Source organism: Lepisosteus platostomus, chromosome 7, assembly GCF_059453375.1.
Source record: "Lepisosteus platostomus isolate fLepPlt1 chromosome 7, fLepPlt1.hap1, whole genome shotgun sequence".
Lineage (NCBI taxonomy): Eukaryota > Metazoa > Chordata > Actinopteri > Semionotiformes > Lepisosteidae > Lepisosteus > Lepisosteus platostomus.
In genome coordinates, this window is record NC_142617.1 from 52143321 (window position 1) to 52164161 (window position 20841).

The 20841-nt window shown below is 39.3% G+C and overlaps 1 protein-coding gene across 2 annotated transcripts; it reads right to left on the bottom strand.

Moving 5' to 3' along the window:
* Positions 1–667: 667 nt before the first annotated feature.
* Positions 668–16792, bottom strand: morf4l1 (mortality factor 4 like 1). Of its 2 annotated transcripts, none has more exons than XM_088641153.1 (12): positions 16626–16792; positions 12800–12846; positions 10790–10857; positions 10440–10526; positions 9790–9870; positions 8150–8175; positions 7691–7779; positions 6823–6924; positions 5897–5985; positions 5198–5373; positions 3952–4036; positions 668–2454 (listed from the first exon to the last, which is right to left on the bottom strand). In XM_088641153.1, exons 1-12 carry the CDS (start codon positions 16663–16665, stop codon positions 2370–2372), a joined length of 975 nt encoding a protein of 324 aa, XP_088497279.1. In that variant the 5' UTR covers positions 16666–16792; the 3' UTR covers positions 668–2369. The 2 variants fall into 2 exon arrangements, with proteins under 2 accessions (XP_088497279.1, XP_088497280.1); XM_088641154.1 differs by having other exon boundaries at positions 5198–5370; positions 16626–16791.
* Positions 16793–20841: the final 4049 nt, after the last annotated feature.

Sequence of the window (20841 nt, forward strand, 5' to 3'; positions counted from 1 at the left end):
GCTACAAAATCCCACAATAAAAGCAAATTCACAATAACTTATTGCTATATACTGTATATATACACTGATGGAAAAAAGAAATGCAACACAACCTCCTCCACACACACCACAGTTCTGCATGGAACTGGCTGCAGAGAGATTCAGCCGTGAAGAGGACCCGATGCCACTTCTGACGAGTCCATCGCAGCCTCCGTCTGGCCCAAGCCAGTTGGGTATGAGGTCTAGGAGGTGAGCAGAGGGCCTCTGACAGGTGGCCTTGCTCTAAGGCCAGCAGCATGGAGCCTCACTGTCTTGTCACTGAGGTGGGCATTATGTCTGCCGGCAGTGTCAGCAGCAGTACAGGTGGCAGATTTGAAACAATCTCTCAGATGGACCAGTCTGATGTGTCAGTCCTGCTCTGGTGTGGTCACTCAAGGGCAACCGGGTCTTGGATGGTCATCTGTCCTGCCAGTCTGCTGAAACCGTCTCTGCAGTTGGGACATAGTGGAGCACCTACTCCAAAGTATCCGGCAACACTGGCACATGACATGCCTGCCTGCAGCATGCCAATGGCCCCACACCTTGCTTCTGGTGACATTCGAGGCATTAAGGAATGGGCAGAAAACTTACTAAGTGTCTTTAAGTGTTTTAGAAAAAGTCTTGCACCTTAAATCAAAATTAATTTCCATTTAAGCATTCAGGTGAAAGTTTATTTACAATGTTTATATACAAGAAAGAAAAATGCTGTGAAGAAATCAATTATAACAAGTTTCAGTCCTAACCAAAGTCAAAACAGACTTTGGAACAAAGAAAACATTTACAAAGAACATATTTAAAAAAACATTTAGATACAAACAGCTTTGCAACATAGTATTACAGCACCTCATGAAAGTTCTTCCTGAAATTTCCTTTACATCCACCATTTACACAGTACAAAGCTTTACAGCCTAACACTTAACTCAGCATTAATGCAGACTGAATGGGTGTCAGTGCCATAAATGACAGTACCATTGCCATGTAGTCCTTTAAGTAGATTTTAAATCAATTTAAAAATCACAACAGGGTATTTTTTCATCTTTTGCTGGACAAAAGCACACTACTGTTGAACTTGTTTATTCTTAATACAGTAAACAGCCACCTTATTAACTGATATTTACCTTAAGTAACTGAAAAATTAAAACTTGGGTATTTAGCCAGTGAGTGATCTCTATTCTCAATAGCAGGTCTGAACCAGAGTTTAGTACAGATGGCAAAGTATTTTCAATTAATAGAACAGGGAATGCTTTGACATAAGTGATGAACTGCAGAATATCATCTGGAAATGCCAAGTAGAATTACTGAGTTTGAAACAGACATTGCAGTGCTCACACTTGAAAAGGTGTTATGACAATACTGGGAAAAAATGAACTTAATCATAATAATACTCTCTGGTTACACTCCCTTGTAAGTAACGTTTTAGCAACCTTCTACAGATCACGAGTTAATTGAGCTGGTTGGGACTGAAGAGGAAGAAAAGAAACACAATAGACAGTGCATCTGCCATGGTGGGCATGTTTGGAGTGATCAGAAAAACAAGAATTGACAAACAGTCCCCTCCACCACAGCCTTGTTCCGACTCACATCCCAACCAGTTTAGTTTTCTAGAGGGGGACAAAGGAAAGACAGAAACGGGGAAGAGAAGGAGACGTATGACAGCAGTCCTTATACGGGAGTAGCCAATGGCTAGGCCAGCCTCAGGATTTGGGGTTTTGACCAAAGTTCCTTAGTCCTTTTTCACTATGCCCAAAAATCAGAGAAGCAGAGCCTTTGAAACCAATCGCACACTAAACACAAAACTGACATGAAGCAGAACTTACACATGAGAAACAAGTATCAATGTTTTATTATATACAGTATCACAACTGTCATCAAAAAGTGTATCTGGTGTCTTGATAAAAATCCCTTTTAATTGTATCACGGTGAAGTCCTTGGTTTCGCACCACACTTTTATGAGCGAAAAGTGAATGAAAGAAATAGACAAAGTTCTTTGCTGGTTTCAGAACAGCAGTAAATTATACATTTCCAAGATAACGGTTTGAAATTTTACGAGGTGGACGTGTAAATAGTCCCACTAATAATGACAGAAAATGCCAATTTCCATTAGTCGGCCAAACCTTGCAACAGCCATCAGCGGACATACTGGAGGTCTGCACATCACTGTAGTTATGTCACACTATCCAGCACGCTCTTCTAGGCCAGTGCCCGACCTTGATTTAATGTCTTTTTCCTCCGTGAAGGTGTTTTCAAAGGTCAAAACCATTACCTGTGGTCTAGAAAACACTGGAGGTGAGAAACATATGTACTTGCATCCACAACAAAGATCCTCAAAAAACCATCATGATCAGACAGGATCAAACCGCTTTCCTGTGGTATTCTGGAGGAGCTACTTCATAGTCACTGGCACTAAATAGAGTAGAGCCATTCTTCACTAGATACCTGCAATACAAAAAAATAAAGCTATGAATGGGATTCCATTAAAGGAAAATTGATGGAGAGCAAAAGAACTTTGTAAAGCACCATGGTTCTTAAGAAGATTACTCAAAAGCTGTTCCTTATGAACTCCTACAGAGGTGGCAATAAACTGGCACGCAATCATTTGCTACCCTGCCAGTGCAACATTGAAAGAAATAATTGAGATAAATTGTGATACTTTTAAAGATTCATTACTTAAAATTACACTCTATTATACTTCTACAAGAATATATTCTTTTTGTATTCAAACAACTGCATCATAAAAGCTTTCAAAAATGTTATAAGCTCAAATTAGGTGTGTAGTAATATTCAGGCAGGAAGATTATTTTGCTATGTTTAGACAATGAAGCCTTTTCAATCAAACAGCCTTCCTTTCAGGAAATGAATAATGGAAGTTCCTCCAGTTACAACACTAAATTGTCTTAATTTCAGCACCAACTTAAAGGCCCAGAGAAAAATCTCAATAGGTGTTAAAGGCAACAAATGAAAACACTTTGACAGACAGAACACATCGATTTAGTTTTTTAAAAATCCAAAGCTATTGGAATTCAAGTGAACATACAAGGACAATGGTCTCAGGTGCATGCGGCTTTCCTATGCATCTGCTCCACTGCAGTGTTCTTCACAAAGAAGGGAAACTAGTTTCTTACCTACTCAAGCACATTAGAGAGCAGGTCATTAACTAGCCTTAAAGGGTCTTGCTCTTTGACCAAGTCACAAAACAAAATGGTCACAGCCCTCTTGAGTTCTATCAGACAGCCGTATTATTTTGAAGTGGTAAACAATACCTTCACTACCTTGAACAATACATAGCTGTATATTTTTTCCACAAAAAGCTAAATATGAAAAATAATGGGTTAGTGGGATTTAGGAAGATGACTCCATGCTTTCTCAACTCCCCTTTTCAATTATAGAGGATGACCACATAGTAACTGCAATTTCTTTGTACAAATCCAACTGGTATGCTTACCAAAAAAAAATTAAAGCTGTTATATGGATAAAATACTGTATATTTTCTTCCCAAGCTGAATATTCTGCTAGACTAAACAGTAATGACGCACAGAAGTGATGACACCTCAAAAAGCTAACAAATTTGCTCTCTGATGAGTAATTCAACTTATTACTAGCTGAAGATTCAACTCTGCTTTAAAACCCTCTTTTCTCATCAATTCTCATTACAAGGCAAACTGTTAAAATGCACTGAGGTACTAAATCTTTGCTTCATCTCATGATCCTGTAAACAACGGTATTTTAGACAAAACTTCAGCTAGGATGTTCTTTACAGAGCATGGCAGATGCAAACAAGACTAACTTAGGGGGCCATCTCTAGTGCAGTTTATTATACTTCAGTGGGAATGCAGCTTTGAATGCATAAAGTTTTGAAAAGGAGTTTCAATCATGCAGCAGTTTAACTAGCCTAGCAGCAAAAGTCTTATAAAGATTTCACCAAGAACTGCTTACTTTAAGAAATCTTGCAGGTAGTTCAGAAGCAGAGCTAGACTCTTTTCATCAAGGGGTGTATAGGCCAGCATTGCTCCAATTCGCACTGTTGGGAAAAAAAAGCAATCATGTGTACAGCTTAGTTACTAAATTGAATAAACTAATTTAAATGCATGTTTTATAGTGCATTAGCCTCCATGTGAGCAGACAACATTTTACTTCCTATCAAACTACATCTAATTACCCTCCACAGTGAATGCAGGCTCATAAAGCTGCAAATGAATAGTCAGCTATACCAGTCTGTTTGATTTTCTCAGCTTCTGTTAACAGGAATAACTGCTGTTACTAATGTGCGGTCAGCTGGCTATACTAAACTTTCTCTCTACCACTTGCCCTCACCTCCACTCTGAGAAATTCAGATGGATTCTCTGAACAAGACACTTCTGAGAAATTACATAACAGAAATAACCGATTACTTTTATGTAAGTCTGAAGCATCAAAAAAGCAGAAATTTGGGGAAGGAGAAAAACTTGAAAGAATTCTGAAGTGCAGAAAGAAAGCATGCATCTATGACTGCCTTAAAACAGCTACCGGAGGGAAAAGATTTGGAATAGAGTGAAACAGCAACCCCTAGAGAAAGACTATTCAGAAAATTAACTTCCAGTGTCCATGTATTCAGTACCCGATGAGAAATTATTTATTAAATGGGATTCGTACATTGTAGGCGTTTGTTAAATACATTTAAATTCAATTCTATGTACTTCTCTCTTCTTAATGATGATAGGCATAAGTTAATTCTTTTATAAAGACCCTTCATAAAGTTGAACACTAATGAGCAACTCGCATTTTGCTTAGAACAGGAGCTAACATGCTTCAGGCACGCTCATTTTACATTTTAAATGAAGACACAAATTAAGGTGAATCATCAGTAGTGTTCATTAGAAGCATTCTTGCCTGTTTGAAAAAACAGAAATTTAACAGCATCAAATTAAAATAATCACTATAAACGTATACTATGAAAATAACTTATTCACCTCACGTACATAACCATTGCTAAACTACAGTTCTATAATTTCATAGCATACTGGCAAATCACAATGGACGCAGATTATTCTCTTCCTGATGCAAGCCAAACAGCTGCTTCAGTCTCGACAATCTTTAAACTAAAAAAAATACGCCACACTTCAGGTCCTAAGAAAAACCAAACCTACAGCAGCAGACGTTCTACACCTCCAGCTGAAATCATGACTGGAATTATCAGACTTACCAAAAAGCCTTAAAAGGTGCGGTGCTCCGTAGACCTGCGACATGGGTGCATCGGGGTGGTCGGCCAGTATCTCTGCATACTGCGGCCTTTCAAACTTGTATAGCAACTGAGTGCCCAGCATCACGTTGAAGTATTCCCGGATCCCAGCCACCACTTCGTTGACTGCGTACTCCCTACTCGGAAAGGGAGGGAATGTTGAAAAATCCTGGCCATTGTGAAAAAGCCTTTCAAGGGCAGCTGCAACAACGCTGCAGCCCTACTGGAGGCAGAGACACAAACCACAACACACAACTCATGACCAAGTCAATCATGTGTTCGCCCCCACAGCAACATTACTTTCTCACTGTACACCGAAAAAAACTGCTTTCCCTTCTAAATCCTGATGAATGCCCCCACAGGGCATAACTTTCTTTAATACAACTTGACGTAAGCATTTCTTTTACAGAATAAATTAGACGTGTTCTTGCTAAAATATCCAAAGGCTCATCACATTAAAACTTTTGGTTCTTCGTTTCTCTGTTTTCTAACAATCTGAACAGCACATTTTTTTCTAATGACCTCAAACATTAAAAACTACTTTCAGAAACCTTTAAATATTGCATGAGTTACCCTTAGGCATGTTGAAAGACTGTTTTATGTATAACAGTCTGAGCCATATACAAGTTAACAGAAAAATACAAGTGGACTAACTTCACTTACTTATTGTCAGAGTTTCCTCTTGATTTCTTATAATTTGCATAGTCTTCCAAGACAGAATCAACATTCTTTTTAGCAGGCAGGTGAAAAAGCTGGAAGGTAAAGTGAACAAGATTTTGTTACCAGGACAAGCTAATGAAGGTCCAACATCTCACCCCTCCTCCACACACATGAAGGCAGCTCTATTTGACCCAGAATAACCCATCCTGACACTACACTATTAATTTTGAACTAGTTCAGGTGGGTAGCTGCGTCAGCATGCGTAGGCTGCAAAGGAACAAGCAACAGGTTTAATCCATGCTGACAAGAGAGGAAAGAAAACGCTACGTTTCAGCCATGAGGCCTTCTTCAGTTGTGAGATCCCACATCTGAAAATGGCTCCACAGTCGAAAAGTTGTTTTCTTTCTTCTCTTTTCAGCATGGAATAAACCTGTAACTTCTTCCTTATTAATTTTGAACTACATGTAGCTTTTATCAACCTGGACTTTTTAACTAATGAGAATGAGGTTAAAATTATATGACTGGATTATTCTAAAAAGAGAATAAGAACGAAATTTGAGGACCAGGCATTATTCAGCTGGCTTGGTTTGTCTTGCTTGTGAACCTGCTTGACCTTGAGGGGAAAGCGTATCACAGCCCACTCCTTGTCCCTCCATTAAGCCAAGACCACCCTTACACCGATACAAAACAATTTTTATTGTTGATGTTTTGAATAATCAGCCAAACCGTGCTTGGGTTCCAGCTTAATTATTCTCAACAGTGATCCTTTCCAAACTAGGTAGGAAAACACCTTGTATGCATTTCACAGCTGTAAACAGACATAACAGTCCCGCACTTCCAACGGTCCAGAGAGAAAAGTGGACAGAATAACCGCAGTGGGATGAGCAGTGAAGAAGTGACACCTAGGTAATCAACATGCTCCCCCTCACCTGTTTCTGTCGGGTGATCAGGTCCCAGTCATCCACCAACCAGGGCTTCAGCTCCTCTGGGATCTTCACCTTCACCTCCACTCGGTTTATAAACGTTTCTTCCTGCAAATACAGGCAAGGGTTTGCGACAAACTATTATTCTCAAAACTCTCTACCCCCTGTCATCATTAGCCATTATGAAAAACAGAAACTATACTGAAGTCTTTTGTATTCTCTCAAAAGACTAGACGTGCGGTGAAATCCATTACTACATATTGAGAAAGCTGAGAAGCCACATCATACAGAAGTTCTGTTTACATGGATGGATGTTTGCCCATTACGCCTTCCATCACACAGGGGCAGCAACATCCTGTTGCGGTTACCTTAACATTAATTTTTATAGGACAGGGTTGTTAGCCTTGTGCCCAACCTCCAACGTGGAGGACCTGGCACCCGACATGGGACACGAACCCACTACCCTGAGATTATGGGTCTCATGCACTAACAGAGCTAGCCGGGGTGCTTTCTGTTTACATGTTTAGTCGTAAAGATTATGGGGAAAAAAAGTTTAAAAGCACATTTGCATGACCCCTATCTAGTGCTCTGTACTGGATGAACAAAAAATCAGATCCAAGATGAATTATGTTCAGAATGAATAAAAATCACAAACAACAAATTCTTCTTCTTGCTTGACATGGTACTAATGGACTTGCTTTGCATCATGAAAATAAATTGGTTGCAAAGGAATTTTCAACATTCTTGTTCAGTTTTCCAGTATCTAAAGCAGGTTGTTCTTCAAGAGATCGATAAAACGAGTTACAGACCACCAAGAGATTACACTAGAAAGACTTTGCAGATAAAAATCTGGGATGAAACAAAAAAAACGTACGCTCTCAACTGTAGGGTCGACACGTGCCCTCTTCTTTCTGGGGGGCTGAGGCATCTCCCCAGAGCTGGTCCCTTCGCCAGCTCCTGGTGCTGTCAGACACAACAGTCAATGCCAGAATCGTGAGTACATTTCTGTCACCAAACTAATGCTATTCTGCAATCAAGCAAGCAAAGTGTGACCTAATAAAATTATTTTTTACAGAATTAATCTTGGTTTTGCTCTGACAAAGTTATCTCGGGTACCTATTTTTACCTTCCAATTAATGACCGTATTCCTACAGGCGATACAGAGCTGTAATAAAATAACGATTTTTTAAATTAATGTTAATACCTAATATGTAAAACACATCTAATTTTTTAATCAAATGATAAACTAGATAGATTATAGATTAATTATTCTTTATGACAAAAGGAAATTGGAAAGTCACTAAAAAGTCCAAGAAAAGCAAAAAACACTTACTTTTCTGCTTGTTCTTTTTGGTTTTCCTGTGGAACGAAAGATGAATGTTGGTTAACAGAAACATTAGCAATGGAGAAAAAACATTCTTCCTAACACGAACCAGCTACTTCCAGTAGGCCACAAGATTCAGTTTTTTTACTATTTGAATACTTGTTCAACACCTATACATACAGATGCATAACTTGCAGCTAAAACATTTGTCAAGAAAACATTTAAATGTTGGTTGTGTTGTAGTTAAGCATGAAATTAAAAATAAAAAAATCACAATGTATTTTCTCTATTTACAAATTTGTAAATTTAAATCAATTAAAATTATAGAGGCTACTGTATGTGTACAATGCTATCACAGAGGATACTTTCTGTAATACTACCCTCGGAAGAGTGAGCATCGGCTTTAAACACTGTTAGAGAAGTCCTTAAATGAGTGTTTCACAGAAAAAAAACAGTAGATAAGCACATCATGGGTGGTAAAGAAAGCAACTGGGGATATTCATTCAGATCAATTGTTAATCCGTGAAGCCGTACAACTTTGAAGACCCTTATTCCCTCACTCAGCTGCACTCAATATCAATTTCAAATTCCTCCCATATACACAGCACAGACAGTGTCAGTATCTGACATCTGGCTGATGTCTGAGACCTACAGAGATAAAACTGAAAACAAAATGAATGAAGGCATTCCATCCTGCCCATCGTATACCAATCACCTCAGCAACTAGAGTGCTGATTCACCAAATTTCAGGATGTCACACTCTAGTTTTTAAAACAGGCAAATGGGGAGCTGCAGAGACGTCAGATAGCTTCATTTCAGAAATTCTTCACTGAAGTGACTAAAACAAGCACCAGCTGCCAGATTCAACCTGATCACCAGCTGCCAGGTTCAAACTGTAAATTAATGTGGGTAATGATGCAGACAGATCAGCACCCTATTGTATAGAAACTGAAGCCCAGAACATTAACATTTTGTTCCTTGGGATTCAGCACAAAATAGCTGCCAGTGATACTCCAGGGTTTTTAATTTACAGCAAAACCAAACAGTTTAAACTATGACCACATACAGACACAAATCACTTATCAAGCAGTGTAAAAACACAGTAAACATGTAAAGGCTGGCTTCTTTACCATTCCAGTTCAAGAATAAAGCTAAACAAACCCACACCATCAAAGAGCTTCATCCAACTCCTCTACCCCAACCAAACACCATTACCCTCCTGGCAGCAGATTTTCACAGTCACACTGATTTCTTTAAGTGCGTACTGTTCTGTTCTTTGTGTGTCCTGGACTGTGAGTAACTCTTTTAGTGCACCCCTCACTGTACTGATTGTATTGTATGATTATTATTATTGTATCATTCGTAACACTGTGGCTGTGTTGTCTGTGTTAAGCTGCTGTTGCACTGCAATTTCCCTCACGGGATCAATAAAGTATCTATCTAAGTGCTGAAATGCCTCAGAGTATCATAATCTGACCTGCTACACTGGTAAATCAAAAGGCATCAATAAAGACCTTTTAAGTGACAGTTAAAGGTACAAACAACTAATATTTAATAAGAATAGAATTTCTTTGATAAAAAAGGCTGGATATTTGCTTTTCAATTTGTAGTAATTAAAAGGGACATGTACGCAATAACTTTTTACTCACAATTCAACATTTTTTTGCTGCACAGCAGCAATCTTCTTGCTCGGCGCTACACCCCTCATCTTTCCCTCTGCATATTGTTCCCTAAGGAAAGAAAGGAGCAAGCAATTACAGAGGCATTAAAAGCCAAGACCAACGTCATAGAAGGTGAACATGTTAACTACTCAAACATTCATTCAGAGTCAAAAATCTCTGATGTAGACATAATTGCTATTGCTATCTACAGCAGACCTCTGTAGAAATGCTGAATTGTTAATGCTCGAGCAAATAGTTATAAAATGTTACAGAAATAAAATGTAGTTGCCATATTAGGCATTGTAAACCACTCTACACTCCAACTGATGTTTTAAGAATTTTCAATTAAGGCAACAAATATGCATAGGATGTTTCTCACACCTGAAGAAGGCTCCACGGCTGAAACGTTGCATTTTCTTTCTTCTTTTTTCAGCGTGGAATAAACCTATTAGTTGTTCCTTTGCAGCCTACACATGCTGACGCAGCTACCCACCTGAACTAGTTCAAAATCAATGGTATAGTGTCACCATTTGATTTTGGTATATTTCAGACATACTATTCTATCACTGAAATTAACAAGTTCTTAGACAGTTTCAGACCACATTTGGTTTAACAAAAACTATGCCACAAAAACTCACTGATTAGCCTTTTGAAGCTCCTTTTGTTTCTGTAGATTCGTGTCCACATATTTGAGCACTCTGCTCTCAGGAACCCATTCATCCCAACTGGAAAAAAAGAATTGCCATAGAAAAATAATGTCTATACCGGCTTCCATTATCATGCATTTATAAAGGGAAAGATTTAACAGCTCAACAGTTGTCCTTTCAATTATGTAAAATTCTTTATGTAAAGAATAATTGCATTTTGTGCAGACAAAGTCTGGATGAACTATAATGCTTGTCCGAGCTTTAGACAGACCGGATTTAAAAGAATAAAACTTGCTGGAACAATTAGCACGTACAATAGAACCAATAAGTAAATAACTCACTTTTTATTCCATCCGCTGTAATGAATGAAGTACTTCACTTGCTTGTCCTTGATATTAACCTTTACACACTGCAATCAGAAGACAAAAGGTAAATCAGTAATATGGTTCCACATTCACAATATAAATTATACAGCATATGTATATACTGCACAAGTACAAAACCTTGAAATCAAAATCAGATAACTCTAGTGCATTCTGATACAAAAGATAGGCTTTTTTGTGATAAGCTCTTATGGTAGACATTAAACCACACAATGTGAAGGAAACTCAAATGTTTTGGGATGATGTTGTAGTGCTTTGTGGTAAAGCAACAAAGGATCCCAATACCTACAGAACAGAAGAGATAATATGTACACCCAAGAAAAATACGAATCGAGATACTGGGGCCATGCAAAGCCAGTCATGAACATAAGCAGAATTTTTTAAAATCAACCTAACTGGTCCAAGGACTCCAAGACAGTGATATCACTTGTGCAATCAGGATTCTAGCTGCCATATTTTAAACATACTGTAATTTTAGAGCAGTTACTCTTAGTAGTGAATGCTGCAAGTAGGGTATTCTAATAAGGATGCCCAGAAAAAATAAATGCATGAACCAGTTTTTCCACAAGACAAAGAGAGCACAGGACACAGCCCAGCAACACTTCTTTACAATATCACCACAAGATTTAAAAAATCAATACAGGAGAGAAGATCACCATTAAATACTTCATGCTGGACTAAAACTCAAGAAAAGTGCCATCAACTGATAAGGCTACAGCATTGATTTTGTTCGGCTGGGGAGAGAAACCCAACACCACCACCAATGCATTACTATAATTTAAAAAATTGTCATCTCTGTGCTTACTACGACCTTGGTGTCAGGTTTACTGTGGACGGAGTTAAGCATCACCTACTGTATTTCATGTTACTAAATGGTATATAATTTTTTGTATTTGACCAAGGGTGAACATATACTGAATAGCAGAAGGCCCAGTAATAAGCCCTGTGGAACACCAGGTGTAACCAATCCAACCTCAGAACTAAATCTAAAAAAATAAATAAAAATGTTGATGCTCAATGAGATAAGATTCCAGCTATTTAAGGGCTGTACCAGAGATGTAAAAAACTCTCCTACCAATGAATGATTTCAACATTGAATGCCGCACTGAGATCTTCAAGAATTAAGACAATGCACCCATATAGGCTCCTATGAGATCATAAGTACCTGTAAAAATAGCACATCTATTGTAATTATCTAAAGTCAGCCTGAAAGGGTTTGAAATGTTCACAGCAAGAGCTTAAGCTGTGGTACAATAGTATGCTCTAGTACCTTCACAAGAAAATGCAAGTTAGAAGTGGTCAGATATTGAGGTTTTAAAATCTACGTTTTAGAAGGTGCAAACAATGTAATATGTTTATGTAAAATACTTCCTTTTCCTTTTTTAATGTAGCAGATAAACTTTTTAGCTCAGCTCAACTTTTACAAAAATATCAGAAAACCTTATTACAGAGCATTCAAGTTATAAAAACATGAGAACACAGTGCTAAACATAATTGTGATAATTTCTTTAAAAAGCTCCCACCCAAGATGAAAGAGAATTGAATTCTTTGTCAGTTCATATTCTGTAACAATGTGCTTTAAACTGCTCATTCCCAATTCCTCACCCTGAACACTTCTTAAGAGATAAGTCTTAGGTGTAAGATGCACACACAGTAATTGTTTTGCAATATTATGAACTGGCTTAGGAGTAGGGTCATGTTTCTACTAAGTCTGTTACAATAATTACAGAAGCTAATATTATTCACAATTTTCTTTAATATTCAACACATTAGGGCAGGAAAGGTGCATATAAAACTATATTAGCATAAATAAAATTCATAACTCTGTAGACTATCCTGAAGAACAAAGCCCCTTTAAGACCCTAAAACCATCACTTTTATACTTAAAATATAAAACAAGAGGGTTTTTTTTTTATTATGAAGCTTGTATTATAGGAACACGATTCAGAACGACAGTAACACACGTACCTTAGCTTCGTAGAGCAATGGCCCATGAAAACACAGAACTCGTTCACCTGCAAAGCAAAAGGGAAATTCATTGAGATTAAGTTGAGATCGAAATTTTATCAACATAGTGGTAAAACAGACTCCTCTGTTTCTGATGGCAGAATGATAAAAACAATCAAATGCAGTTTTTAGCAAATTAGGTTACTGTAATTGTAATCCCACAAGAACAATTTGCAAAATCTTCTACAAAATTGTAATGCAGACTTAGAAAGACATTCTAGTATAGATTATACATCTGTAACAGCAGTCATCAGAATTTCAGTTTCAACTTCAGAGATTGGCTCTTCCTGTAGGCAACGGTCTACTTTGATGCACTGCCTGTGTAAGGTTCAGAATTTGATCATTACTTAGTGTTTCAGTCACACGTTGCTTGAGAACAACGGAAATGATGTCCCTTAAAACAAATCAGATTCTGGAACTTGTAATTTGCATTTGTTCAGAAAAAGAAAAGTGCTCAGAAAGTCTCATTACAGACTCACATTTTAAGCAGAAGAAAGTAGGAAAATAATGCTGTAGCAAGACATTTGCTGTGTGCTGACCTCAAGTACAATAACAGCTAAATATTGCACACCTGCAATAAACAGATGTGTTTTTGTCTGCCAAAAATGTGTGTACCTTTATTTTTCCATGTAACAAAACATGACATTCTGCTTATGTGGTCCACACACAAAACTGCTTAAACTCTAGTATGGTAGATGTACATTTGCAGACGGAAAGAACTAGGTTTGTAAATAAAACAAGCTTCCTTATTTTGGAATAATACAAAGCATTAATAAAACAATTAGATAATATTTGGTAGTACAGCAAAGTAATTGGACATTTTGTAAAAGAGACTGCAACACATTAATGGATGTCCACAAAACTCAGAACAAGAACTCAATCAATCCTTGTGAAAGTGTTCCAGTTATACTCATTTTCAAGGCTCTGTGCTCATGATACAAGGGACGGGGTGCAGTAAGGTAGGCCGTGGCCCCTGATTTATCTTATTTCTATACTGTCTTCATATACGGCAAACTGAAACCAAACTTGCCGACACCAATGAGGCTGGTGTTCTTTTAAATCCGAGTGTCTGTTTAGAAAAGTCTAATTTCCATATATGTATAGATGCAGTACTACATACTTGCAAAACATCCATACACATTTTAATATAGCTTACAGTGAACTGTAATCTGCTTCAAGATGGAAAGACTGCATAATTTAAACCTCTACATGCAGGCACTTCTCAGACATTCCTTTCACCATAATTCGTTCCTTTAGTTCACCAGCTTATTAAATGCACAACAGTCTCACTTCCAGTGGAAACCTGGCGACTTATCTATACAGCTGGACATTTAGTGGAGCATTATCAGTGAAGTACCTGCTCAAGAGTACAAAACCAGTCCCACCCTGGATTTGAACTCATAACCCTCCACTCAGGAGACAAAAACCCTAATCATTATGCTGCTAACATAGACACACTGCCTGTACATTTCTTGAGACAAATATAAAGCATATGGGCTACGCACACACCATATTCAAAACTGTATTTCAAGTAAATGTACCCAATACAAATATACCTAAGTCTTAAAACATCATGGAGCCTTCTTATTTTTACACAGTATTTCTAGTTGGATTTCATTTTTTTCTCGGGTTACTCACATTGCATTTAGCCAGCAGTTCCCACCATGTTTCTATACAGGCTAGATGGTTCGATTGACCTGCTATCATTTGTAATTGTACTTATGCTCTTACCTTTAGTTGATTCGATTGCTTACGACTTTTCGTTAATTAGTTTCTGCCTTCGGTATGAGTTTAAAACATACACTACTTTAAATACAGCATACTGTTTTCAATAACGTCAGCACAAAGAACTTCAAGGAGCCTCTCCTGCATTGCTTACACTTGTTTTTCTCTGAACACCTAATAAGTCATTTATAATGAACTGACAAGCAAATATGACACTGACTTAAACTCTCCCACTAAGAGCTTTTTTCCCCCTTTTTCTAGAGATCTGATTGATTACATTCCAGGAAACAAGAAAATTAGGGAGTTTCAGACATTACTACAGGTCTGACACCAATTACAAATTCCATTTGACCGTTTAAAAGCTGAAAGCAAATTTAAAAATGGCCCCCAGACAGAAAATAAATTAACTGTTCTGTGATTAAGAACTCAGAGCACAAACCACAAGAGAGTTTTCCATTTGGACTAGGATAGGGAAACTGATGCAAGCCTTATGCGGATAAGCCTTACTGAGTGTACTGAGTGAGTGTACTAGTGCTCTATGGCTGCCGTCGCATCATCCAGGTGGGGCTGCACATTGGTGGTGGTGGAGGGGAGTCCCCATTACCTGTAAAGCGCTTTGAGTGGAGTGTCCAGAAAAGGCTATATAAGTGTAAGCAATTATTATTATTAATTATTATGTTTCCCAAGTTTAAATAATGTACTGCTAAGAAAACAAGATACACCTTAGTGTATCTTCATGTTTATAAGAGCGATTAAGTACCAGAGACTCACCAAGGTTTACAAAGCACTGCTAATATCTAGCAGACAGTTGTTGCCTCCTAGTTGCAAGTTGATTGATGTTAACTTTAGTTCACAAGACTATCACAGAACACTAGATCTCTTCACACAGACGGGTTAACCGCTTACTGGGACCCCTTTTAAAAGTATTAGGTCACTTAGTTTCAAATCGAACAGAAAGAAAGAGCCGACCCTAGATTTTTGGGCTACGCAAGTGGCATGTTTTGGCAAGCCACAAGACGTGAATGCATTTAAGTGCCTATTGGTAAACTCTTGCTGTGGTACATGTCAGGAAGGCCTACGACTCACTGAGGCTTCTGAAGAAATACCTTGGTGTGAACCTTTAAATTGTCAGAATATCGCATGCAGGTTAAGATCAACAAAAGAAGCTGCATCTCTCTTTCTCTCGCTACAGCTTCGAAGAGGTAAGTAGTCGCTACATAACTATATTTAGTTACACCGTGCTGGCACAATGTGATATTTCTGTATACAAACGTTATCTGAAGAAAAAGCGCGACTTTTCCACATTACAACTTGTTACTTCATGGCAAAAAAATGTAAAACATTGTTTGCTGAAATATCAAGAAAAAAATTAAAATAATTACCTTAGCCAAAGAAGGACGAATTATCAGAGCAACGTTATCAAACCTAAGTTAAGAAAAGTATATATGAAAAGCTGATTTGCTCATAAATTAGCATTACTAACAGATATTAATGTAAAGGTCGGAACTTATTTCAGATACGACGAGAAGCATCGATTATATTCGACTGTTTTAAGGGACAAGAAATATGGTTCTCAAGCAGGGTTCGACGAAGAATACGCTCAAACACACGGTGACAATCAAGACTCAAAGTCCAAAATTAAATCTTTTAAGTTTTAGCTGAAAAACTCATTGTTCTCCTTACATTACTAATTACAGACACAAACAAAAAGAAGATATTTTATAGCCTATTTTTTCTTCAACGAAGACAATAGATCACTCTACTTGAAAAAGACTAGCTAGCTCATACATGTTAGGCCTTTAGAAAAATGCACCCAATAAATCTGGGAAAGTGAACATTTCGCTAGCTAAATTGCTAAAAACAAAAATCCGCCCTGGCCCTTCGTAGTTTTATTCCTTTTTGAACAAGGTTTTAATCTTTACTTAAGCGCGGTTTTCAGTTCTGCTATCTACACAAACACCGTGGAGTGACTGCAAATCGCCGCCCTACCCCTCAGTCACACACAGGGCGAAACGCAGGCCTGCTTCCACTCCAAAATTTTACTGATTAAATCGTTCCTTACCTTCTTGAAATTTAGGCTTAGGGTCCTGTTTTGGCGCCATTCACAGATTAAACTATTAAAATAACTGAAAAATCAAATTTAAGCATCGCCAGCTCTGAATTCACCCCGACACAGTGAAGGCGCCGCTCTGCGTCACTAGAGCGACGCACAGGAATTGCGCGCTGCGTCAAATGACCGTGTGACTCGTTTTCTATTAGCGCTAGGTTCCGCCCTTCGGATGTCTATTTGGAAAAAAAAAAACAGCTAGCTGGGCATCCTTACTATCAAGATACTGTATAGCTTTTCCTTGTTCGTCCATCTGGAACATGTGTTAATATTAAATCTTCCAAACAGTAACTGCTAATTACTAACGAAAATATGCCTCTTTCTAGATCGGTTAACTACATTTACAAAGAGACAAAGAATCCTGTCAGATACGTAGAAATCCACGTGCTGTCACAAATGCTAAATTGAATAGATTTTTTTTTATATTTTGCTTTGCAAGACGCGTTTGCCTTTTAAGTCTTCTGAATGAGAGTAATTTGTTTTCTTTGATATAAAAACAATTATCCGATAGCGTTGATTAAATAACAAATGGTCATAGCCTACTTTTAATCACAACCTCAGGAAAATAAAGTGAAGTGTCAATGTTGTCACTCTGCATGATCTTTAAATATAGATTTTGAAAACGGGTAATTCGCTCCCTATGCTGGAATGGACTGCATTGCATCCTCTAATACACACAGAACAACCCGTATTAGATAACCATGTGAATGGACAGAGTGGATTGCCAGGGTGAAATCAAAGCTGTGTCTGTGGAAAACATGGTCACTGACCCTCACTTGGAAGGTGATGATGAAATCTGACATCCTGTGGCTTTAGTTACCCTGCCATGGTGTGCCTGCAGCCTCTTTTGGGTACTGTGTGTAACGGAAGCATTCTTTCAGGACCCTATGCAGACGACATGATCCGGGGTAGAGTGAGGAAAACATGGGGAAAAAGCATGTGGGAGTCGGGGGCGTGTTCATGGAACGCTGGTGTTTGGGGAAGGTGTGGCCGAGGCAAACAATCCAGAAAGAAGTCCAAGAGGGAATCCAAGAGAAGGCGAAAATCCAAAACCGGACGGTCCATCCAAGACAAACAGAATAAAAACGGGAACCGGGTCGGAACCGGCAGGAACAGGAACTTAAAAGCTTGACGGGACCAGGCGCTTCCAGGTCCCAGACTCGCCTGGTACGGAAACCAGTGCAGAGCCCGGAAGACAGTGAGCGCCCGGCTTTTATAGGACGAGGGGCAGGAACCAGAGGCAGGTGCAGGGGATGAGTTCTGAACAAGGAAGGGCTGGAGCGTCCTTAAGAGGCGGGGGTCACGATCGTGACACTATGGGACCTGATCAGCCACAACTACTAGTACTTAGTCAGGCTGTGGTTCTCCGTCCTGATGAGGCACCTGGTCCTGTGGTCAAACACGGGGCCAAAAGCAGAAAAGCAACCAGGAATCCACACCCACGCTGTCAAGAGGAACCAAAGATACGAGACCATGACATGGCCAGAGCTCTGCACCACTAAGCCCTATACAAGGAGCAGAGGGGGGAACTGGTTCACAACTGCTAACCCCAAATGAGACCTGGGAGTGGACTCAACTCAAAGAACTGGACAACAAGCTGGTGGACCTCAAATGGAAGGCTGTGCAGCCGAGGCTGGTGACCAGAGAGGACCTTGGCAGACACTTGATGACCAGGAACACACACTGCCCCTAGGACACGTGTTTTATCAGGAGACAACGGAGCACATGTTCTGTATTTGCCCCTTCACCAAAGTGGGGCAGGGAAGAATGGAAAACACTGTACGACTCCTGGGAGTAGGAACAGTGCTAAGCTACCAGTGTGGCGTGGCAGTGAGTGTCCCTCACAATACTAGGACTGTGGAATGTGAGGAACACTGTCATCCAGCACAACACAAAGTTGGGAGTGAGAATCCTGGCAAACGTCAGAGGCAGATTGAAGCGCAACGTAGCCGAGTGGGCTTTCTCCGCAGCAAAGGAGTGCTGGAACTGACTGTGTGCACCGCTGTGCAAATCCAACCCTCACCACCACTTGCTAAAGAACTGTGTAGCAAAGTAGCGGTTGGAAGAACGGGTGAGTCATCAAGGGGCGGAGTCATTGAATTCAGGAAGCTAAATTCTTTGGATTCTCACAGGGAAATCACGGGATTGGCTGTACCTGGTGACTTCAGATCCCTATATAAGTGGTTCCTAAGGCTGACCTCTAACCGCAGTCACTTAAAATTGCGAAAACGATGAGGAATGACTTATTCATGCAGGATATTTTAGAAAATAACTGCTATACCTTGTGACGGAGGCCTACAGCATTCTTATTCCATCTCTTTAAAAAAAATAAGAGGCTAACCAATTGGGAATCTGTCTATTTTTGTATGCAGGTTTAAATCACTTGGCTTTTCTCGAATGTATATCACGTAAACTGCAAAATGATTACTCCCCTAGGGTCTCCACAGGTTAGAACGGAGGAATTACTTTGAAGGCGACAACAAATTTCTAAAAGTAACTGTGCAAATAGCGGAAACCAGCAATCTTTCCAGAATGCATACTGGCTCTTGTTTTACAGAGACACTGAACATTTTAATTCATGTTTTTTTTTTCTGTTGATTTGTTTTATATTCAAAGCCGCACAACTCCATAATAAATGAAAGTGCAACTGTGTAATAGGCCAACACCCGAATAACATTTATCAAATGGGAGCTGCGAGCAGCAGGGGAAAGGTTGCTGTATTGTGTGGCCATAAATACTGCATGTACGTGTGCAGTGATGTGAGCGCAAGAAACAGTCGTATTTATGAAAGAAATCGCCTCTGCTGTTCTTGCATGGAAATTACTTCCAAATCCTGGGTTATATTTGCATTAAGACACGTGCGCGTAAAGAGATGCTATTTTCACCCACGGTGGTATTTCGTGCAGAGCTTTTACAGGTATGTTTGCAAACTTCTCGTGCCCACGAGAAGTCCTGCTGTGCTCGATCTCCAGTTACTTTGTGTCTGTAGGGTCAGTGCTGTCAGCCAGCTGCTTTTTCTTGACTGACGCTTGTATTCGCATCACACAGGTAACTGTGAAAACTTTTGTTTTTACATGTGATTCTGGTATTTATGCTTATGGCTGTTGAAGCGCGTCACGCACAGATCTCTCTTCTTTCGAGGCGAAGAAGCGCGTACAAAGAGACAAACGCACTTAAATCAATGAGTAGCGGAGCCGTTCCTTGACTGCTTCCAATGCGCGCTATTAGAAATGGATGAACACGGAGAATACAGCGCGATAGTGGTCACAATGTGACGCGATTGCGCGTGTGCATGGTAGTTTCTTGAAAACCTCGGGTCTTTTCTGTCTTGATAGTGTATTTACGCCGGCGGAGATCATTTTCAGTTTCAGATGCGGTGGTGATGGTGATAATTATAACAGCACAGTAACGTTAATAACATCTAGTTATAAACAACGACAGTACCCGCAAGCGTAAGAGCCTTCTTGACAGCGTGAGGCAGTGGCATCCGGTTTGTATTTGTGCAGAGAATGCGCAAATAATCCAATCTAATTGATGGATTAAAGCCTTCTTCACTTTTAGTAGGTTCAGTTTGCTGCTGTTGTACAGCTAAGAAGTTCATTTTCAAAGCTGACACCTTTGTTCGTAAATATTAACTCATAATACAGGTATGGGCAGTGCGTATATTCCACTTGAGCGCTTTCAGATGACTAGTGGTTAGTGGTTTTTCAAATTAGTGTTTAAAACAAACGAACCACGCGATTTAGTTTCCCGATTAATCCGATGCGCTTCAGGTAGACTGCCTTGATTCCTGCTTTGTTTATTGTGCGGGTGTGTGATAAGGGAAAATATGTATAGGATATCAACCTTGCGGAAAACAATCCAGTGTTGTTAACCATCAAAATAGGTGATGAATCCGGTATGAGATTATAAGAAATGCCACCTCCCATTCCTAGAGCTTTTTGCTCTTTATTGAAAGAATTGTCATATTAATGGTGCGCGTCTGTCTGAAAAGGTACCTTCTCGATTCTGTGATCAAACTGGTAGCGCACGATCCTATTGAAATTCACACCAACTGGGTTTCATAATCCCAGTAAAGAGGGGGCATGAGAGGTACGAGCGGAAGAACTGTGAAGTCGGGATTCGTGATGTCATGCCAAGTTTCAACTGAAACGCTGAGCAGAGCGCTGCT